This window comes from Hypomesus transpacificus, chromosome 9 (genome assembly GCF_021917145.1).
Source record: "Hypomesus transpacificus isolate Combined female chromosome 9, fHypTra1, whole genome shotgun sequence".
Classification (NCBI taxonomy): Eukaryota; Metazoa; Chordata; class Actinopteri; order Osmeriformes; family Osmeridae; genus Hypomesus; species Hypomesus transpacificus.
Genome location: NC_061068.1, coordinates 1,896,718 through 1,918,601, shown reverse-complemented (window position 1 = coordinate 1,918,601; position 21,884 = coordinate 1,896,718). Strand labels below are relative to the sequence as shown.

The window sequence follows — 21,884 nt, the reverse complement described above, 5'->3', positions numbered from 1 at the left end:
AACAGCCTGTTGACTTTACTCTACCCTTCCTCTGTGACACTGTTGGCATGAGCAGCAAGATTTTCTGACCACGCATGCCTAAACATATGAAAATAATGGATTAATCAAATTCCAATGACTGAGGTCATTCATGCAGAAAGAACAATAATGTAGACAGTCCCACAGAGTACAGACATCCACTCACGTACACATTCCCAGAGAGAGAGAGAGAGAGAGAGAGAGAGAGAGAGAGAGAGAGAGAGAGAGAGAGAGAGAGAGAGAGAGAGAGAGAGAGAGAGACAGAGACAGAGACAGAGACAGAGACAGAGACAGAGACATAGCGAGAGAGAGAGAGAGAGAGAGAGAGAGAGAGAGAGAGAGAGAGAGAGAGAGAGAGAGAGAGAGAGAGAACTGACTGCAGCACCTTCACTACGGCCCAGGCCCATGTAGGGGGCCCTGTAGAGGGCAGACGTTGACCATTTACCGCTCTAATAAACATTCAATCAGCTTCAAAAGCCCACTTACTGTTCTATCAAATGTCACAAAGATTGTTTCCCATTGTTCATAGCATGACAACTTGGTGCACATGGCAAGCAGGCACATATACTTGCATGAATACCCTGACATAAGATTCTTTATATCTATAAATTATTTAGATAATTATGTATTCAAACTAATACATAGTATAGTACTCATTTTAAATGAAATCATAAGGCTAACTGGAGAGAGGACAATGTTTTATAAGGACCTGATAGGATTATATCACACACCTAGCAGCAATAACAGCTGCAGTAACAAAGATCAAACACTGACTTCCTTTTTTACTGGGGCACATGCCACAAGACCTGCTGCTCGAGATGTAGATCACGCCCACACTGTAGCCTTAAGCTAACTGGAGTCAGTCTCAACCGATATCACATCATGTCTGCAGCATTTAAAAGGTTGGACTACTGTAATGTGACTGCTGATAAGGTGTCTTTTTTTTATTGCCATGGTGGAGCTGAAGCAGGCTCAATATGTTTTATCGATAACCAAACACACCCAACTTATACAATATAGTTTTTTATGACTGGGTTGCATGTTAATGGAAATTATAAGTGTGTAGGATTAGTTGTATACTCCACCATGACTCACATGCATGAGTTTACTTACTTTTCCTTGTTTAGTGTCTTAACTTTCAGTGAACAACATGAGAAAATATCAAACGTTTATGCATTAACAATAGAAGTAGTATTCACACGCACAATGCAGACAAACATCCCCTGCTCAGAACATAAGCATCTATTCTGAGATTTACTATGCATGCGTATGTAATCTTCTTATGTTCTCACTTCATACAGTGAGTTATGTCTCGAGTCTCAGCTTTCTTCCCGAAATACCACAACCAAGGGTTCAAAGTGGGACAATTTCACAAGACAAAATCGGCAAATACAAACTCAAAACATTTACCAGTTACCTGGGAAACTTTATCCTTACAGTTTCTACCACAGTGTGTGAGTTAATTTCCGCTCCAGTAGGCTGTAGCTGGTGACAATGTCTGGGTATGGTGAGGCCCAGTTACACACATGCCGACTACAATAACTGAACTGCCATTGACATGAGAACAATTCCACATGGTGCATATTGAACAAATATTTCAGGAAAAAAGTTTTATGAAAAAATAGAAACTTTTTTGTATCGTGTTGTGTGTAAAAAGAATGTGTTAAGAAAAGTTAAAAAAATATTTTTCAAATAATGGTTTTGACAAAAAGGTTTAGAAAGGTTGACAACATATTTTAAAAAGGTTGACAAAATATTTTTTTCAAATGATTCAAAAAAACATTTACAAAGGTTGAAAAACCTATTTTCTTTTTCAAAATAAAGCTTTGCAAAACGTTTTGCATCATTGATGAGTACTTGATGAGGACTCTACTATAGTCTGCTGTACTCTGTTCTGCTTGATTCTACTCTGTTTTAGGCTTCTCTGTATTCCACATTGTGCACATGAAAAGCAGGTACCTACTTGCACATCTAGTGCACTGTGTCTGTGGGATCAAGAGTCATGTGCTGTAACAGGAGGATTGTGGATGCTTACAACATCAGAATTACAAAAATGGTGAGAAAAACATCTAATACTACTCTGAATGTCGTGTAGTTGGAAAGAGTTACATATGGTAATGCAAACACACATGCATAACAAAAGTGGTTTTCTATAGGGGCTCAAAGAATTAGCTCTAATCCAGGAGAGAAGAGTTTATATAGACCTTGAACACTCCTCACAGAAGGAGGGAAACACCAGCATCCGTAGCACTCTCACAACTACTAGCTCAGTCAGGGACAAAAGAGGCAAGGTGCTCTGTAAATATTTCACACGTTCACATAAAGTAGGATCCATTCTGCTTCTAGTCAGAACTGTTCTATCACCAGACCAGAGAAGGAGGGCAAGATGATTTTCCTGATGGACTTGCAGATGATGCTGCTGGATCTGGTGTACGCCATCCTGCGCGCCACTGTGCGGCTTGTCTTCAAGCCGCGCTCCAAGCCTGTGGACGGGGAGCTGGTGCTCATCACGGGCGCTGGGGGAGCACTGGGGCGCCTCTTTGCCTTGGAGTTTATCAAGAAAGGGGCTGAAGTGGTGTTATGGGACGTCAACACCAGTGGCAATGAGCAGACGGCCAAGCTGGTGCGTGAGGAGGGGGGCACGGCGCACCCCTACACGGTGGATGTGACCAACCGGGAAGAGGTGTACCGTGCCGCTGACCTGGTGCGGAAGGATCTGGGTCGTGATGTCACCATCCTGGTCAACAACGCTGGGGTGGTGGCTGGGCAACGCATGCTGGACTGCCCCGATGAAATGGTGGAGAGGACCATGAAGGTCAACTGCCACGCCCTCTTCTGGGTAAGCTCCCTCAGACTGGTTGTGAGGCTGGATCACGGAGGGTGGAGGGGTGGTGTGGGCATCAGCATACTGGGACAAGATGTGAGCTTTGGAACATGAAGCGTTATAAGCTCAACATTAATAAATAGTGCTGAATTTACGATGATATGCAATTAATGAGTGGAATTCAGTCTGTCATAATATCTTATAATATGCCTGACGGTAGTAGTCACAAGAAAGATTTTCTAATTTTCTTTCAAACCATGAGCCCCATCATTTTACAAAACTGTCATGTCGGATAACATAATGTTTTCTAATGGAACGACAATCCCATAAAGATGATGTACGTAGTAGTTTCCATCAGTCTCTGCATTGCTGGAGCCTTACACCAGCTGCCACGAGACATTCACAGGGCAGCTTATTGTGCAGTCTGTCATGATGTGTAAAATACATAGCTTTAATACGATTCTATCCCTTTAGCATAGCGACACCAACAGACTGAGCCAGCTAAAGGGTTCTGGGCTTCTCACTCTGACCCTCTAACCTGCTAACCCTCTTACCACAGCAACTGTGCACATGCAGGATAAGCTCCCTTCACATTGAACAACTTTTAAGAAGCCTACTCTGCAGTCTTACTCACTCTGTTGCCTACAGTCATATGCTAATACCCTTTTCTTAATTATCTTGACATAAGCCTGAATCCTAGGGTAAGATGTTCAGTGAAAGCTTTCTCTCTCTCTCCCACAGACAGTCAAGGCCTTCCTTCCCCAGATGAAGACTCAGAACCATGGGCACATTGTGACGGTGGCCAGCGTCCTGGGGCTCTTCAGCACGGCGTGTGTCGAGGTGAACCCTGGACGTCCTATTAACAATAGGAACCTAAATCAAGTATCCCAGTTTAGACACTAATCACTAAGGTAAAGATCCCTGTAAACATGCCTGAAGTGTGCCGTGTTTTGTGTCTGGGGCAGGATTACTGTGCCAGCAAGTTTGCAGCGGTGGGTTTCCATGAGTCGTTAGCACACGAGCTGGCAGCCGAGGAGATTGAAGGAATCAAAACCACTTTGGTGTGCCCATACATTGTGGACACGGGCATGTTTGAGGGCTGCAAGATCCGGTAAGATTTCACACTCTGGACTGTGGTAAGATTTCAAACTCTGGACTGTGTCTGAGGACTGAGGTTAAAGGTTGATAGACAAACATCAAATGACCTGACACATCATGCTGTATGATGCTAATAAACTTGTGAGGTTTGCATTGTGGATCCTGATCTTCCTACTGACTGGATGCTTATCTTTGCTCTCTGGCGCCCCCTCAAGGGGCGAGGCTGAGTTGTTCCTGTCACCACTTGACCCCTTATACTGTGTGGAGGAGGCCATGAATGCCATCCTCATAGACCAGCCCATGGTGTGCATCCCCCGCCTTACTTACCTTCCCTACATATGCCGAGCGTGAGTACAGAGGCCTGTTCAATCAGATCCCAAAATGTCTCGGTATACGCTTGGTGTCCCTTTTTTCTTAACTTTGGCCTAATGTTTTGATGCTTCTTTCCTCTCTCCAGGTTACTGCCATGGGACGCAAACGTGATAACCTACAGGTTCACGGGATCTGACAAGTGCATGTATCCCTTTATTGAGGCAACGAAGAAACGCACCACCAACGGCCTTTCACAGCTCACCTAATCCCCAACGACTCGCCCCGGCCTGTCCACTGACTGGTCCCTAACAAAACCTAGTTGGATAAGTCTCAAATTGGGCCCTGCTAAAAAAGACAAAGAGGTTGATTCCATCGGAGGCAATCAGCACTGACAATGGTGCACTGATTGCATTCAATAAACCAAAGATTGGTCTTGCTGTAACAGGTTTTCAATCAATTGAAGGTAGTGGTTTTTAGCTCTGCAAGAAGTGTTTGATTTGCAGAACAGATGTGTTTGCAGTTCAGGAGGTTGACTGAATTTACAAGAAGACAATATGGTAGCATGTGCTCGATGATTTCTCAGCCAGGAATACCATTAGCACTAAGTGGGTCAAAGCTACCACACTGTCTACTTCTAAATCAAGCGTTAATCCCTACAATATGTTAGAACACTGAAAGCATGGTGATGACTTACAATCAGCAACTGATATAAAACCGTGCTTGTAACATTGTTCAGACTAGTCAACAATTACATCAGATGTCGCTATGCTTTACTAAGAATCCTAGCATAAGGATTGTGTTTACATGAAGTAAAATATTCCCTGTTGTCAAAGCACCTGTGTAATTCTATCTTCATGGGTGTCAACTCAGTCCAATCATAAAACATATGCAACACACATCACAGGTAAGAGAATCTCCATGACAGCTTTTTGACCTTGTTTTGTGTTTGACAGCACACAGGTTTTATTTACATTCCATGGGGAGCAGAGAGAGGGGGGGGGGGGGGGTTGACACTGAGGGGACGGGCATCAGGGAGACTGATGTGACAAGGGGGAGTTTGGGGAGTTGCAGGGGAGGGGGGACATCGTGCTTAGACCGTACATACGCAACAGAGACTTCTAATGGCCCACCACACAGGGTGGGGACAACATCACGACATCACACGCTACATTTAGTCACAAAACCTTCCCAGCCCTACATGGTAATGTAGATAAACACTTCACTTGTGGTTGTTGATATAAAGCACCTTAAGGAAAATCAACAGTGGTTCATAAGCTGCATCCTAGTCTAGAAAGGGGTTCCAAACTCAAATGTAACAACCTACTCAAGACCTCGAGCAGGTAAGGCATGATAAAACAATTAAAACAGAATCAACAAATCTGTCTGAGACAACACAAAATCTCTTTTCACAGTTACCATAATTCCTTTGGATTTCAACCACATGTCAATAATAACCGCTCTGTCATAGAATAGGATGCAGCTACATTATCTAATAAGCAACATAAAAAATAAATAATGTGTACAATTAAACAACATTAAGGAGAGGAAATCTACCAATCTTCTATCAATCTTGTTTAACTGTGAACATTTTGAACATTGAATACGAGGAGTGATGCTTTACAGTGCCCACAGCTTCCTGTGGCCTGCAAAGAGCCAATCAGAACGCAGTGTCTGACTTTTCTCTAGTGCTTTTTCAAACAACCAATCCTGTGTCTACACTGTGCCATCCAGAGTCTGTACCAAGGTGCTTGAGTTAGCCTGTTTGAGCAAAGAGTCGCCTTCTAACTCCTGTTTGCCACACCTGTAGAAAGATAAAATCAGCATGACTACCTTCCAAATATAGGATTCACTTCCTGTGCTGTTCTTCCTCAGAACCTGAGCTGTGGAGAGCAGAGTCCCGCCTTACCCAGAGATTGGTCCGTTTCCTGTCCTGTCATTGGACTGCTGGTCCAGTTCAGAGAGTAACTTCAGTATATTCAAGGCAGCCTGTTTGCAAGCAGGACAAAAACAGAACACACACAGCTCTGTTAGCCTTGGCTGGTTAGAATCACTGACAACAGTTAAATCATAGATACAGTTACATGTCTGTCTTCGAGCTTCGAGTCTAGGAGACCATGAAATTGGCCTGCAGTTAAAACTCCATCCATTCCTAAAGTACACTGGTCCAGCCCAGTGAGGTATATCAGTGTAACTTTGCAGCGTTGACACACCATGTCGTGACAGGACTCCACATCCTTCCCGATCCCATGGCTGATAAGCGGCGGTTGGGAGGAGCAGTTGATAAGCGACACAAACTCGTTCTTGTTGTTTTTGGGGAAGTCTTTGTATTCCACCTGAAAACACGATGACAGAAAAACACGTCAACTTAGTTAGCGTGTTGCTTGTAAGGCTGTTGTGAGAGTGCGCCAGTGAAGAACATCAGCCAATAAGGGTCAGTTGTGGGGAGGTTTTAAAGCCAGTACGAGTGAGTACCTGGAGGCCCTGCACTGTGGCCAGATAGCTGAGCTGTTCTGAGGGTCTGGTGAGGGGGCCATGGGGCAAGTGGCCCAGGCTGTTTTTGCTCTTCAGAATGGTCTCTGCCGTCAGGGAGGTACCAGCGTACAGCAGCTCGTTGGCAATCATGGCAGTGATTGTGGCCATGGCTGGGTTGGCGTTGGCCATGGCACGGCTGTAGTCCTTGGCATGAAGCCCTTGGCAGGCCCCCACTGCCTGGGCCACCTCAGGCACCATGGGCAGGATGCCTGCAGGGAGCTGCTGGTGGCTGAGGTAAGGTATGCGGAAGTCTTCCTCTTTGGAGGACACTGGAGGGGGAGGGGGGGAGGGGCAGAGAGCATACCCATTATAAATACGAGGATGAAAGTTATGCCATCACAGAATGCATGAACCATAATTCGTTCAAATACTGTGACAATGACTATTATAGATCATGCAAAGCATTCCAAATATGACATAGGAGTATGAGGACTCAAAGCACCTCTCCCCTGATGGTCACCCAGAGCGACATCCTCCACAGAACCTGGTTCAAAGAAGGTCACCTTCCGTCCATCTCCTGGCTTCTTCAGAGGAGCCTTCAGTTGACCACAGACACAGGTCAGCTACAACACTAGATCCTGCCGTGTCACACCAATCTCGATGTCCTAATCTAGCCATGCTGCGAACCATGTGCAAAGCGCAACAATACCTTCTCATCTGTTTTAAGTGCCGGTTTGGGGGGCAGAGGCTGAGGCACTTTGTATCCCAACAGCTCCAGCATCTTCTCTGCTGCGTTCCTCTTGGCCACCTTCTTACTGGGACCCATCCCCTCAGCACACTGACCACACACAGTCACCTGTTCAAAAGAAAACAGACGACCATTGTGAATTCCAGGCCATTCCTCAAGCAGCCTGCTGTCAGTTCCTGGCTCTACTGACCTGCATGACAAACTCCCTGCGTCGAGGCAGGCCCCTCTCTGTTACCATGTTGTACTCGGGCTCTTTCTCCTTCTTGGCCTGCTGGATCTGAGCCAGGCGGCTGATGGGGTTCATGCCCTGGCCGTACTCGGGGCTCGTCTGCAGCTGCAGGGCACGCATGTACATGTAGTCATTTAGCAGACGCTCTTATCCAGAGCCACTTACAGTAAGTCCAGGGACATTCTCCCATTCTCCCCGAGGCAAGTAGGGTGAAGTGCCTTGCCCAAGGACACAACATCATTTGGCGCGGCCGGGAATCGAATCAACAACCTTCTGATTAATAGCCCTACTCCCTAACCGCTCAGCCATCTGACCCCCACACACACGTCAGCGACAGCCCTCGGGAGCATGGTTGGAAGGTCACCAACAGCTTAGCTACGCCTCCCTCCAGGTTAAACTGACTTTGTCAGTGTCGTCTGAGGCCCTCACCTTGATGATGGACTTGGTTTTCTTCTTGATCCGTGGCAGCATCTTCTCCACGGTGGGCAGGTGGGGCAGCCTCCTCAGCTCTTCCAGCACTGCCGTGGCTGCTAGCTTTTTGGCGATCTTTTTACTCTTGCCCTCACCTTCCCCAGAAAACTCCCCGACGGTCACACGCACCATGAAGCTCTTCATGTGCGGAGGGCCGGCCTCCTGCAGAACCTGGGGCGGGAGGGCGGGATGGGGGGGGCAGGAACGTAACGGCACGGTAAGAGATCTCTTTTAGTACCCGACTCAACCTGCTCAATTGAAATGAATGCACGATTGATCCAAAACTGTGCAACAGGTTTACATGTGTACATGGAGATCCATTCAAACCTCAAAGTCAACTGGCAAGTTCCTCTTAAGTGCAATTTCAAACACTTGGCTGATTTCGGATTTGTTGAGATTCTCTTCCTCGGGTTCTCCGTTTATCTGCAATGTCAAGCATTGGACAATGACCTACAGTGAAGCTGTTCCATCCCACTAACCGTGTTTGTGTCGATCTCCCTCTCTCACCTCTGGCAGCTCCTGCAGCATTGGCTCCTTCTGCAGCACTTTGAGCGCCTTGGCCGCTGCGTCGTGTTTGGCAAGCTGCCGTGTGCGCCCCTTCCCATGGAACTGTTGGCCTCCGATGGACAGCTCCATGTGGTAGAGCACTGTCCCCACTGGGGGAAACGGATAGTAGTACCTGGGGAGGACAGCACGACATGCACCTTTCACTCATGCTGGACACCCTGCCTGTGGGAAGGTACTACAGCTCACGGAAGGGTGAGGTGAGTGGACTCACTGTTGCATGGAGCGCTGGTAGGGCCCAGGAGGCCTGATGTTGTAGTTGAAGCTGGGTCTCATACCAGGGTACGGGTCAATAGGTTTGTATATAGGCTTCTTCCCCAGCTTCATACAAAGTGCATTCAACTCCATGGTGTGTGTCATGCAGTCTACTACAAATATACCACCACCACCCCCCAAAACAAAACAGAAACCTGGATTATTTACAAAGGTATTGGAAATAATATAAAATATGTGTGACAGAACAGAGCACACACACACACAGGCACACGCAGGGTCTGCCTCTTGGAACAGAGCGTTTGGGTTCTTGCCTGTGTTGCGGGGACTCCTCATACTGGGTTTGGGCAGGGTGGTCTGGGCCAGGGCGGACGCAGCAGCCGAGTGCTGGGCTTTCTTAATGCTGGTCCCCTCTGCCTCCCAGCGCTGATCTCCCAGGGTCAGTCTCACTGAGAACATCTGGGGGAGGGAACAGACACAAAGACAGGATGAGGCCTCTGGCACTAGGTAGGCGTATACCCTCCCAGTGGTGACACGAGTCTCAGGTTTTCTGCAGAGGAAGTCAATGGCTGCTGTTACCTTCGAATGAGCTGGTCCTTGTTCACACAGCAGTTTGTACTCGGGCTGGATTTTATTAAAACGGGCTAACTCATTCACCAGACACATGGGGGTCTTCTCTTTAGGGTTTGCCATGTTAGATACTAAAACAGAACAACAGAGAGTGAGGCTTGTTAGTTATTCAGATAGAAGTCGATGGCTCTGTGTATCTTGTGTTGATGCTTGGAAATCAACCTGAAAGTGAAAACACACACACAAACCTGATTGGGGGCTGAAGACAGTGGCTGAGCCTGAGGGCAGAGCAGAGCTCCTGAGAGGGTGACTGGCACTCTCTGAGGGCAGGGGGCTCGATGAACAGGGAATACTGTAGCCAGGTTGGGAGTGGGGTGGTAGTTGCAGTGGGGTGGTAGCTAGCACAGCTCCAGACATGGAGTTACCTGGACACTGAAACTGGAGTTGGGACATACTCTTGTTGGGTAAAAGTGCTTGGTAGGCTGGAGTAAAGGTTGAGCTTTGCAGCAGAGTACCAATAAGTGCCAGAGGGAGATAATGTTTGAGACCGCAAAGCTTTGCCTGGAAAAAAATTTAAAAGAGTTCAGATAACAGAACACTTACTAGATGAGGTCTGTGTGATTGTAAAAGCTTACTGGCATTCTACATTTAAAGTAAAAACGTATCACTGAATAAATCATTAAGTACCACTGTCATTGTTTAATGTGATGAGATATATTCTCTCTTTTATTACTCTGTTGATTCCTACTGAATACCACAGGCCCAGCTAGATAAAGTAGGCTAGTTGACTGTCAATAATGTACAAAATCAATTTGCATTTGACAGCCTGTTAATCGAAATCTGTTTTTAGTTTTCAAGCTGTCAAGTGTTTTTTTCTTTACAGTGCTCACTTAGGACGTTATCAGCGTTCCAACAAGCTCGGTAACATTACGTTAGCCTGCTAAGCTTGCATTCTGTGCTGTGGCCAACATGATTAAGTGTTGGCTGCTGCTAGTTGGCTACCGGCATATTGGAAATTACTTAAAAATGTCGTGTCAAATACTTTGTACTAGCAATTATGCCTATATTTTGCAATGACGCATCGGTACAAATCCGTTAGGCTTTCTGTAATAAACTGCAGGGAAGTCGATAGCAGTTCCTGCTGGAAGCTAGCTAACTAGCACTGCAGCTGACGGCTGTATAGCTCAGACGCTCCTACTTTTTTGAGGTGCCTAAATGTACCTCACCTCTTTATCCTTCCTGCCCAGGTCTTAGTCCATAGGATACGTTGCTTAAATGTTGTATCGCTATGTTTTTCGCCAAATTCTAGGGGCGTTCCTTTGTGATTTTTGGTCAAATTTTGGTTGTGAGGAGGTGAAAGGAAGGTAGACAAGGCAAACACTAAAGAGAATGGCCAATCTTGACAGCGTCGTTCAGGAAGTGACATCAGCGACGTGGCTTTAACAGGGAGGAAATGTAATTTCATGGCATTTCCAAATTCCAGCAAAAAAAAGCATTCAGCTGTTCTTTCATCGTGGGACGGAAATCACAAAGATACAAATGTCATGTTCTAATCAAATTTATTTTGGCAGTCAGAAGAATAAGCCAAAAACACTGATTTCATTTGAGAAATGTTCACACATAAAAAACAGCAATAAAAAAAAAAACACACACAAAGTAAGCTTATTTGACTTCTAAATATAAAATGAATGATTCATGGCCTACAACATATTGCTTTTCTATGACCTATTAGTTTTACTTTGTCCATTCCATGACAAGGGACAGTGAGTGCTTCTACAGGTTATATGCCTGGCGTATGTTCAGAGAGTCTCGCAGCATCAAGTCACGTAGCCTCCACAGTGCGTCTGCCATTGTTGTGTGGGCACCCTTGCTTTTCAACCAATGGGAAGGCAAACGGCTCTCCTGTTCTTTGGTCAGGTGGGTATCTCTCCTGCGGGCTGAGGTAACATCAAAAACAAAGTTAGATAGAAATCATTGTTAACACCTCTAAAAACGAAAAGTCAATTATTTTTTCATGCCTTTGAGGGTTTGATCCCATTTGCTGATAGTGGCTGTGTCCGAGTTCAAGCCCTCAATGTATTTGAGGTAGGCCTCCGAGTGGAGGACTCTCTGAGTCTTGGGTGGTGGAGCCACAAACATTGGGGTGGTGGGCTGCAGGTGTGAAGGCTGACCCAGCTGGCCTTGACCTGGGTAAGGAGGAGGGGCATGCTGCCCTGGGCTGAACATTCCCGGCTAGGAGATACAGAAAAAAAGAGCATGGTTTAATTGTCAATCCATTAATCAACAAAGCAATTCTGTCCCTTGAAAGAAATTTGCTTGAATTCATGATTTTAAGCTGTTCCATTTTACAAAGATGTGGAATATCTCTTACCTGTTGCATGTAAGGATTTCCAGGTCCAGGACTTCCAGCCATGCCATTCATACCAGGGCCCATCATACCTGTAGCAATAACAAGAATACATGTCCATACTGTACACTACGCCAGAAGGGTATACTACGAGGCAGGGCCAATGGGTTTGCCAGGTTAGCCTTTCAAAAGTTAAGGTCTACAGATATGACTCAATGAGTCAATGTGTGAGGGGGTTAGTTGCTGTATTTATACATTTTAACATGCATTGACTATTTGTTCATGTGTTACTCAGCAATTAAGATATGTGTGAATAGTAACTTAGTAACTAAGTGAGTGAAAAACAGAAGTACAGGTGAGTGGAAACCATATCAATTTAGTGGGTGCATAGTGAACCAACAACCAGGCTTTGCTGCCTCAGTTGTCAGTGACCACATCCTGTTGGCCAGGTAAAACCCTTCAGCAGGACAGAGACACGACTGGAAGCAACTGAGCAGGTGTGGCTAGGACGGTGGTCCTTACCCGGGTGGGGCATGCCAGGATACCCGAGCACACCTGGTGGGAGGTGGTGGGGAGGCAGTTGGGACACCCCCATGGGGTGAGGTGGCATTGGACCCACACACAAGCCCTCGGGGGGTCCCTGCATGTAGGGTGGGCCATAAGCTCCCATCATGCCTTGGGGGAAGGGTCGAGGAATAGACAACAACAAACCATGCATGAGTCACATGCAACTTGCTACCAACTAGCATGCACTAAGTATAAACTTAAAAACAAAAGGAGATGAACTAATTAGTAGGCTAAAACATGGCAAAATAAGCAAGCTCATGGATGGAAAAAGTCAAAAGAAATGTGGATGAATTAATTTCGTCATGCTGTTGATTTGATCATGCAAACTTGAAAACTAGCAGGCATATTAAACAGTATGACATTAGCAGCAAAATAAATCAAACTCATTATTGCAGATGAGATGTGCTGAGAAGTTTGGAATTTTCCGGACGGGAGGGGGTATTTTTGGTTTTTGTTTTGGCAGTCCAGACTCATTTCCCAGCTGCTAAGTCCCAAACACTCGTGCTGTCACTTTGAGGGGTTACCTGACACAGGCGTCATGGTCTGGTTTAGCATTCCCATAGCGCTAGGCGAAGGCACCACCCCCATCAGCATCCCTACTGGGGTACCTGGTCTAGGGGAAGCTTGCTGCTGGGCTGCCCTCTCGCGCTCCTGATGCTCCACCACCTTGGCTGCCCGCTCTGGAACACACACGCATACATCAATAGCCCACATAGATGGATAAAGTAGGGCTCAATCTCCATCCTGCAAACTGGACAGTACGGCCCCCTTTACCTTCATATTCAGCTTTTTTGGTAGCCTCGAGGTTCCTCCACTCGGTGCCCACCAGCCGGCTCAGCTCCCCGAAGGAAAGGTCCGGGTGTCGGACCTTGATCACCGCACGCATCTCACTGCTGAACAGGATATACCCACTCATGTTGATCTTCCTCTTGGCACCCTCCTTCTTGGACATGCCCTTTACCTTCGGAGTGGACTGCAAACAGAAACCGTGGTCAACCCACAGGCATTCTAACAACCGCTCGGCCTATGTTCCTGAGATAAGAGGCATCTGACCTGCTAAGCTGTGCAGAGCTCTAGGTGTGTGACGTGAAAGAGAAGGGTGAGGGGGATCTTGGAGTGTGTGGGTGCATGGGTGGGTGTAAGACCTGTGGAGGGGTGTATGGCATGATGTCCATATCGCTTGCCAGAGGGGTCTGCATCTGAGGCATGGAGGGAGTCTCTGGGGCCTCGTCCTCGTCCTCCATGTCGTCCATATCCTCCTCTCCCTCATCAATGTCTGCTAGTTTCAACTCAAGCTCCTCAATCTTTTTATTCAGCAGAGGAGATGGCTCTTTTTGAGGAACTATCAGCTTCCTAGAAATAGACCGATAAGAGTGGAGGGATATCAGCGTGACAAGACAGCCACATCTTTGCGTTGGCTTGACGCCTTAGGTAAAGCAAGGCCCACCTGAAGTAGTAGATCTCGTCATCCACCACCTTGGCAGAGAGGGAGAAGCGCTTCAGACCCTTGAACTTCTTCATCTGCTTCTCGCTCTCGATGTAGCGGCTCTCACAGAGCAGCACGTCCTCCTCGGCCACCTCCGTGGGTCGGCAGGACAGGTAGTCCTTGAAGGAGGACACCATGCATTTACCTGCAGGAGACATGGGCGCCACCAAACTTAGATGGATCATTCATCCATCTAATTCATCCATCTCTGGATTATCATTATTAATTAAAGAGAATTCTGCACTTCGTTTTATTTATAGTACACCCTTCAATGGTGAAGTCATCAAATGGTGCTATTGAAAATAAGACTTCTTAAAGAGCCTTTTTAAACTGGATTTAAAAACAAACCCAGCTTTGTTTGGGGGTGTGAAGGAGGAAACCTTGCTTGAGCTGAGACAACGCTAGACATACTCAAGCCTGAGAATAAACAGGCCCAGATGGGAAAGAACGTTTGTGTTGAGGCTCCTGGGTCATACCGAGGACACAGGTCATTGGACAGGTCTCCTCCAGGTTGCTCAGGAACACCTCTTTCTTGTAGAACATCTTGGTGGGCTCATGTTCTGTCTCCTCGGGATGGATGAAGATGGGCCCAAAGAAGAACGCAGCTCCATTGCACACCCACAGCTTCTCAATCCTACCCGCCCAATCAGAGAATGGCAGATATTCGCACACATACCCAAGTACCAAAGCTACATGATATCCACAGTACTAGAACACACCATTGATATTTCAAGGGGTAAAGAAAGTAAAAATAACTGACCTGCCAATGCGATGTCGAATCAGACCATGGGACTGGATGTAGACACAGTCTCCTACTTTCAGCCACATTTTGTTATAATGGAGCTGGTCGTAGTATTGACAGCCTGGCTCCCCTCCACTCATGTCCACTGGAACATCCTCTCTCTCCTTTAGGGACAGGAGATGGACACACACACCCTTATTACAACTGAAAGGATTATGACAGTGTGATCCCAAAATGTCCCATAACATTTCTTGACTGCATAGTTTGTGCACTACCTCACCTTGATAACGATGCTGCCACTGTCGATGTGGGGCACGGCCACAGGCTTCTCCTGGTCGTGTTTGGCATACATGGAGGCAACCCGGATCACAGGCAACGGCACATCGCGAGGTACAAACCTCACAGAGTTTACAGGCATGGCCCACATCTTGATCTTCTTGAAGGCCTTGTTCCTGGCAGCATAGCGTGACTCACAGATATACACGTCCTCCAGCCGAAAGCCCTCTGGCTGCAGTTTGAAGTAATCCTGAAGGACAGAGATCACAAATACTGCAGCCACCTTCCTAGATGAGTGCCGTTTCAAACGCAGATTTAAGAAGTTCAAACCTACGCCTTACCTTCACAAACATGACCATGCATTTGCCAATGATTTTGCTGACAGGTACTTTATTGAAGTAGTCACTCTTGAACACCTCTTTCTCCAGGAACTTGCGTGTTGCCAGGTGGAAGGTCTCACTGGGTCTGTAGAACCAGCAGCCATAGAGCCACTTCTCTCCTAGACACAGACAGCAAGGTCAAGCACAGGCACTACTGGTGTACTTGAGAGGTTGTGAGTTGTACTGGGCTATTGGACTGTATGAATGGCTGTGTTGTATGGAGACAATTCCCGTGTTACCTGCTTCATCCTCCCACAGGCGTTCAATGCAGACAATGTGAGGCTTCAGGCTGGGCTCTGCTGGCCGCACATAGACACAGTCTCCCACGTGGTAGGTGCTGTTCTCGAAGCTGCAGTCCTGACTGTAGGTGCACTCTGTGCCAGACTGCCATGCACCCCCTGGTAGGTCTTCTGGCTTCTCCCCCTCTGTAAGCGACAAACAGCCCCCTCATCAGCAGCACGTCAAATATAAACACTAGCATGCTATCTAAAAGCACACACGGGACCGCATTATGCTGCCTTGGTTTGGTTCAATGTAAACAAACAAAGCTGCCTTAAACGGGGGTCTTCTTCACGGTGATCTAGTGAGATCTGTTTAAAAAGGGCTACCATCTCTCACACACACCTTTGTTTTCCTCCTCCCTCTTCTGCTTGTCCTCCTCCATCTCCTTGGGCAGTTTCTCTCTCTTCTCCTGCTCCACGTCACTGTTCAGGTGTTTGTGGGTGTAGCTGAGAGCAGGCGTTAGCAGGATCTCGCCATTCTTACACAGCTCATCTCTGATCTTAATGAAGAAATGCTGAAGCTCCACTGCATCCTCAAAGATCTCCGAGTCGGTCCTGTAAACATGACAAGCAGGGTTTAAAAGAGGGGTGGGCAAAAATACAATTGTTCAATTACCTTTTCTTGTTTAGGTTTCATTTGTACTCTCATGTTGAATATTTCAGACAACTTGAAGGTACAGTTATTTTGGGCCGATTTTGGTGTACCTATTCAGCCGCCTGGCCTTCTCCAGCACTTCAAACATGTGTTCCTGAAAGACATCAAGCCTCTTGTAGCGCCCACGGTCAACATTCACCCTGATGATATCAAAGTTCAGCAGAGGCTTTTCCGGGCTGCTCGGGTCCTGGGCCGGGATCTCGGCCAGGGAGTCGCTGTAGCAGCGGCCCTCCTCGTCCTGGTGGCTGAGCACTGACACAAACAGGTTCCTGATGAGCTCTCTGACCAGCGAGCCCACGACGGGAGCCCCGCCCTCCTCCCCGCCCTCCTGCAGCCTGCGCGTCTCCAGCAGCACGCGGTGCAGCACCAGGGCGTCGCGGTAGATCAGAGACTCTGGCTCGTTGTACGTGCAGGCATTGTTGAACATCAGGGCAAAATCCTCCACCAGCGCGTCCACGTCCTGGTAGCGGCCGCCTGCTATGTGGCTGCGCAGGCGCTCCATGTCAATGGGGCGCTTGATGGTGGCGTAGTAGTCCGGTAGCTCGGCGCGTGAGGGCAAGCGCAGGAAGATGGTGCTGAGGCGTCGGCCGCGGCGGTCCTGATAGTTCCTCACAGCATCGTAGAGCTCGTTCAGCCTCTGCTGGAGCGGAGTCAGGTACTTGGACTTCTTTGGTGAGACACCAATCTTTCCTACAGGTGCAGAACATATGGGAATTAAGGATGCTCATTTTGAAGAAACATTTTTACCGATAACCGACGCTCGTTAACGACCGACATTAACCGTTCATTAACCATTCATTATGAGCATCCCTAATGGGAATCATATAGATCTTGAATTTATCTATCTAGAATATAGAAAAATGGTACTATGCAAATAAAGGGTGACAAAACTGAAAGAGGGGCAAACCTACTAAGTTTGAGCTTGGGAGAACCCATATCCTCCTCATCAGGAACAGGCCCGAGCTCCATGCGCTTGTCCTTCAAGACCTTCTCCAGAACACCAGCATCATTGTAAACCTTCAAACAAATCAGACATTAAAAAAATCTGTACTTAAACAATAATTGATCAAACCGTCAGATGAATGCACAGGCCATTGCGTCTACCTGAGAACCCTCCTCGTTGTAATGGCGGGCGTTACGGAACATCAGCCTCATGTCATCCATCAGGGCCTCCCCAGTGGTGTAGCGCTCTGAGCGGATGTTGTGCTCAATGGTCTTCAGGTCCATTGGCTCCTGGATGACCTTGTAGTAGTCAGGGTAGTCCTTCTTTGATGGCTTGACCATGAAAAGGTCACAGAGGCGCCGGTTGGTGTTTTCTTCTCTAGCCTCTATTACTGCAGCATAAAGGGCCTTCATCCGGTTCTTTTTGGTGTTCTTCTTATGGCTGCCAAACATACATTTATTTTCATAGTAATTAAAACAGTGCGATGGAAAATACATTCTCACAGACTTTGGTATGTATCATTTAGAGGGATAAGTAAATTGAGACCTGAGTTTCTTTTTCAAAGATACTAGAATAACACAACTTAAACAATAAAGTCAAAACAATATTCAATAAGGAAATAAAGGACTATTCCCAAATTACAAACATATCCCCTCCTACATGTCACTCCAGACTCAAGCTAACACTATCCTATTCAACCTAGGGCTGGTGTCAAGGGCTGGTGTCTGGCTGAGGTGAATCTGTCATACCTTTTCTTCTTGGTGCTCCCTGCATCAGATGACAGAATGCTGTCCCCATCATCATCATCTCTTCTCAACAGTTCCCTCTTCTTGATCTACAAAATGAAATAAAATTGTTAGGAAATACCAAGTCATTTTGGAGTCCACAAAACACGACATTTCTTCACATTACTTAATAGATCCCCCTTTGAATCAGCAAAACGAATACAACATGGAGCCTAACCTGCATTATCTGCTGAAGCCTGACAGCTCGTTTATAAATGCCAGAGTTGGGCATGTTATAACGCTTGGCATTCTCCAGCATCATGCTGAGGTCAGTCTCCATCTGCTCCACGCTATCATACTCTCCATTCTTCATCTTCTCTCTGGCAGGACAGAGGAGCGGGGTCATTAAACATGTGACAGAGTCTCTCCAGCAGGAGTGTCCATAAGGTGAGAGACGCTTACCTGATCTGTTGCAAAGAGATGGGCTGTTTGGTCTGCTGGTAGTAGTCAGGGTATTCCCTCCTGGAAGGCAGCTGTAGGAAGGGTTCAGACAGGAGCTGTCCCTGGCTGTTCCTGCCTCCTCGGACAGCCTCGTACAGCAGGAAGATGGGGTTGGACATGTCCATGCTGGAGCTGAGGCACTCAGCTTCAGACTCACCCTCGTCATAGCGCACAGACCCTGGAGGAACAGACACATGGAAGTTCATACGTGTCTGAGAGGAACTGTAATCCCCCTGAAGCAGAGGAGTATTCTGAAATCAAGGCTTACCTGAGAGAAAGGCGTCCTCGTCACTCTCAGAGCCGTACTGCAAGGCCAGGGTGATGGCTGACAGACGGTCTCCCTGGGCTGACCGCCGGTTTCTGAACACACGCCAATAGACACATAAGACAACCGTCAAAACAGTCATCATCCGCGTCTCTTAAGCTTGCCTTAGTAATACTGTAGTTCTGGGGGTAAGATGTTACCTGATGCGAAGACTAGATTTTGTAGGCTCAGCATGTTCAATTTCAGTCTTGCGCTGGACGAAGATCTTCTTGATTGTGTTAGCATCCTACACCACAGGAGAGATGGGATAAGAACTCTATATACAGCACATGCTTGAGAATACTAAAGCAGGAATGCAATATATTATAATAATTTCTGCTCAAATCTCTACCTTAAAAACCTGAGATCCTGGTTCGTTATATGTTTTAGCATTTTTGGCCAAAAGGTCAACATCCTTGGCCATGGCGTTGACACTTTTGTAATATCCAATCTATTAAGGAAAATCGGAATACATAATATTATATTTACAAAGGTGTGTACATTTCAACTATATTTAATATGTTATTTAACAAAGAGCAACTACACAATTTAAAATTGAGACGCGCTTACCTGTATTCTTTGAGCAATGGTTCTCATATCAATCGGGTCCTTAATAATGGCATAATAGTCTGGGTAGTGCTTGAGGAAAAGGAAGAAAAACGAATATTCAAAATTGTCCCAAGGAAGTTGTACATACATTTGTACATATCTTGATTGTGAGAGCCTTACCATTTTGGAGGGAAGCTTCTGGAAAAGTTCACTGATCAGTCTTCCTGAAGGGTCAGTGTAAGCCACCACAGCCTCCAAGAGCTGCTCCAAAACCTCCTTCAGACAGCTTGGTGGGGTCTGTCAATTAAGATCGTGCACAGGCAGAAAAGATTGACAACCCAGTTACCACATTAGAAAACATAAACAAAGGGCATAAGGATAGAGTGTTTTACCTCATCTTCAGTGGAAAGTCCAGGATTATCTAGCATGTCGTCACCATCCTCATCATCATCCTCATCCCCATCTCCGGGCTGCACAAATTCATTCCTGGTGTGCACATAGACTTCCCACAGCCTGCAGGCTGCTTGGTACTCATCTCTATCAGCCTGAGGAGTTTTAGTGAGGAACTTTAGTGAGCTGTACCTATGACTAAGTAACTCACTTGTTATCACTTGAAACAAACTACAACCTTCTTAAAACTAGGTATGAGTGTCATCAACAGCACAATATTCCTCTACCTTGAAAAAGGATTTGGCGTTGTTAAACATGAGCTGGAAATCAGCAGTGAGCTGGTCTACATCTTGGTAATCTTCTGATTTTAGTTTCTGCTGGATCTTTGTCATATCAATGGGGTGAGATACAACCTCGTAGTAATCTGGCTGATTCCTATGGAAGAGAGAAAAAGATGGAATATTCAGATAAGCATCTCACTGCATACATATAGCTACAATCTAATCTATCCATTGTCACACATCCATTGTTTGGAATGATGTCAACAATTCTTAGGATAGGCTTGTAGTTTGACTAAAACATATGTTGTGTGGCTGAAACAATTTTTTATCACTTCTTCATACAGTACCTTCTTTTTGGAACTCGTATGAACCATTCACAAAGCAGCCTCCCTTGGTCATCCTTGTGGTCCCTAACAGCATTGTACAACTCATGGCACACTGCGATCTGTTAAATTAAAACGCATTCAACATTCAAGATAGGTAACTAGCTATAAAGTGACCATCACTAAAACACTCAAAAAAATCCACAATGCAAGATAGATAGGCTAAATGCCTCGTAGCCACAGTAGCCACACAAAACGTTTGTAAATTGAATTATCTACTTACGGGATCCACCGTTGGAAGTTTGGAAGTCCTTCTCCTTTTTCTGCCACTACCGGGAGTGGAAGAGGAGGCATAATCGAAGTCTCCACCGCTCACACTGCTGGAAGGAGATGTGGCTCTTCTCCTCTTAGTACTGCTCATTGACATTACTACTAGCTCCAAATTAGTACAAAACCTAAAGAAAGAAAAGGGCTTAAGTTTAATCATTTGACAAATGGGGTGCTAATACAACAGAGGGCAATTCGCCGCCTACCTTGGGCTAATGAGTTGTGCTGCTAAACACTTGCTAGAGAGGTAAACTACTACCACTACTGTAGTATCTTATAACAAACAAAACGAGCGCCTAAATCATGAAATGGTAGCTAGTCGGCTATGTTTTTAGCAAGCCAACTACCACAAGCTAGAAGCTAGCGCGATTGAAGCTACCAATACCAGATAGCAAACTGCTGCGCAATAAAAAAAAGCATGCTAACTAAGATTACCATAGCTAAGCGGTTACAAATATACATTCGCAAACTATTCAACTATACAATCTAATTCAGTTTTACCTTAAATGAATGCAGTAGGCTTAATTTGATAGATATACCGTTATTCCCTGAGCAGAACCTTGTGCATTAGCAAGTAAGGCAACTAGCTGTCCTCTTTAGCATTTGCCCGGAAGTTGTGTTTTTTTGTCGACAACAAAAGAGACATATGCACTTCGTTCAGAATAACCGGACTGGCAAACGAAACGGTGCATCGGGACGAACCATTTACGATCATAATTAAAACATTCCCACGGGATGAGTTTTCCATAAATAAGTCAACGTGATATAAAAATATTGTTGAAGTGGCCCCAACCCAATGTTTTAATCAGACCACGTGACACTGGGTCTAGATAAAGTGAAGGTTTACATTATTCACACTGCCACCGTCCATGCAGGAGTGAGGAGGGAGCTGCAAATAGTCGGTTGCGGTTTATGGATTAATTTTTACAACCTCGATGGTTTTAGTTTACTATCACTGTCCTAAATTATGGAATCTTCCTATTACACACTCTACGCATTGCATTGTTTAATGATAGGATTACATTTAAAACATTATATTATGAATAAATCCTTAATGGTTTACTTAAAGCACAGCTCCCAATTTACTTTTCACACGTTCTATGTACACATGATCAGCGTCCTAAATTTTAAATTGAAATATGTTTTCAACAAATGTTGTTTACAACAAAATGACTAGGCCTAAATTATATTCTTTGTTTAACGATAGTGTGTTCCTAGGCATGTAATAAACAAATACAGTCATATGAGCACAGCATCTGCACAGCAGTAGAGTTGATAAAGTGATATT

The 21,884-nt window shown here is 45.9% G+C and overlaps 3 protein-coding genes across 5 annotated transcripts; 1 reads left to right on the top strand and 2 right to left on the bottom strand.

Moving 5' to 3' along the window:
• The first annotated feature begins 2,345 nt into the window (after positions 1-2,345).
• On the top strand, positions 2,346-4,585 carry rdh20 (retinol dehydrogenase 20). The gene is made up of 5 exons (XM_047025688.1): positions 2,346-2,857; positions 3,584-3,682; positions 3,808-3,953; positions 4,156-4,287; positions 4,398-4,585. Exons 1-5 carry the CDS (start codon positions 2,405-2,407, stop codon positions 4,516-4,518), a joined length of 951 nt encoding a protein of 316 aa, XP_046881644.1. The 5' UTR covers positions 2,346-2,404; the 3' UTR covers positions 4,519-4,585.
• Positions 4,586-5,238: 653 nt separating this feature from the next.
• Positions 5,239-10,923, bottom strand: stau1 (staufen double-stranded RNA binding protein 1). 2 transcript variants are annotated; one of them, XM_047026227.1, is made up of 15 exons: positions 10,746-10,923; positions 9,768-10,080; positions 9,529-9,650; positions 9,264-9,408; positions 8,951-9,101; positions 8,680-8,851; positions 8,500-8,595; positions 8,131-8,343; positions 7,663-7,806; positions 7,434-7,580; positions 7,227-7,320; positions 6,725-7,053; positions 6,463-6,585; positions 6,159-6,238; positions 5,239-6,053 (listed from the first exon to the last, which is right to left on the bottom strand). In XM_047026227.1, exons 2-15 carry the CDS (start codon positions 9,970-9,972, stop codon positions 5,966-5,968), a joined length of 2,109 nt encoding a protein of 702 aa, XP_046882183.1. In that variant the 5' UTR covers positions 9,973-10,080; positions 10,746-10,923; the 3' UTR covers positions 5,239-5,965. The 2 variants fall into 2 exon arrangements, with proteins under 2 accessions (XP_046882183.1, XP_046882182.1); XM_047026226.1 differs by having other exon boundaries at positions 5,240-6,053; positions 8,951-9,104.
• Positions 10,924-11,061: 138 nt separating this feature from the next.
• On the bottom strand, positions 11,062-21,416 carry pbrm1l (polybromo 1, like). 2 transcript variants are annotated; one of them, XM_047025196.1, is made up of 30 exons: positions 21,098-21,416; positions 20,553-20,724; positions 20,294-20,391; positions 19,953-20,100; positions 19,668-19,820; positions 19,456-19,572; positions 19,297-19,365; positions 19,079-19,177; positions 18,888-18,973; positions 18,691-18,794; positions 18,384-18,600; positions 18,160-18,301; positions 17,946-18,031; positions 17,358-17,637; positions 17,165-17,270; positions 16,304-16,943; positions 15,942-16,153; positions 15,557-15,742; positions 15,279-15,436; positions 14,942-15,187; positions 14,680-14,825; positions 14,396-14,553; positions 13,881-14,064; positions 13,579-13,786; positions 13,208-13,406; positions 12,958-13,113; positions 12,389-12,541; positions 11,891-11,958; positions 11,538-11,751; positions 11,062-11,456 (listed from the first exon to the last, which is right to left on the bottom strand). In XM_047025196.1, exons 2-30 carry the CDS (start codon positions 20,694-20,696, stop codon positions 11,293-11,295), a joined length of 4,941 nt encoding a protein of 1,646 aa, XP_046881152.1. In that variant the 5' UTR covers positions 20,697-20,724; positions 21,098-21,416; the 3' UTR covers positions 11,062-11,292. The 2 variants fall into 2 exon arrangements, with proteins under 2 accessions (XP_046881152.1, XP_046881153.1); XM_047025197.1 differs by having other exon boundaries at positions 18,691-18,782.
• Between the last annotated feature and the right edge of the window lie 468 nt (positions 21,417-21,884).

Bases quoted from the DNA above. Each gene is read 5' to 3' on its own strand.
- rdh20 (XM_047025688.1), top strand. From the start codon at position 2,405: ATGATTTTCCTGATGGACTTGCAGATGATGCTGCTGGATCTGGTGTAC. The intron at 2,858-3,583 runs GTAAGCTCCCTC...TCTCTCCCACAG, and splicing joins ACTGCCACGCCCTCTTCTGG to ACAGTCAAGGCCTTCCTTCC. The intron at 3,683-3,807 runs GTGAACCCTGGA...TGTCTGGGGCAG, and splicing joins TCAGCACGGCGTGTGTCGAG to GATTACTGTGCCAGCAAGTT.
- stau1 (XM_047026226.1), bottom strand. From the start codon at position 9,972: ATGTCCCAACTCCAGTTTCAGTGTCCAGGTAACTCCATGTCTGGAGCT. The intron at 7,807-8,130 runs GTGAGGGCCTCA...CGTGCCCTGCAG, and splicing joins AAACCAAGTCCATCATCAAG to CTGCAGACGAGCCCCGAGTA. The intron at 6,586-6,724 runs GTACTCACTCGT...TCGTGTTTTCAG, and splicing joins CCACAGTGCAGGGCCTCCAG to GTGGAATACAAAGACTTCCC.
- pbrm1l (XM_047025196.1), bottom strand. From the start codon at position 20,696: ATGTCAATGAGCAGTACTAAGAGGAGAAGAGCCACATCTCCTTCCAGC. The intron at 15,188-15,278 runs GTAAGGCGTAGG...TCTGTCCTTCAG, and splicing joins GCATGGTCATGTTTGTGAAG to GATTACTTCAAACTGCAGCC. The intron at 14,554-14,679 runs GTCAGTTATTTT...TTGGGCGGGTAG, and splicing joins ATTCGACATCGCATTGGCAG to GATTGAGAAGCTGTGGGTGT.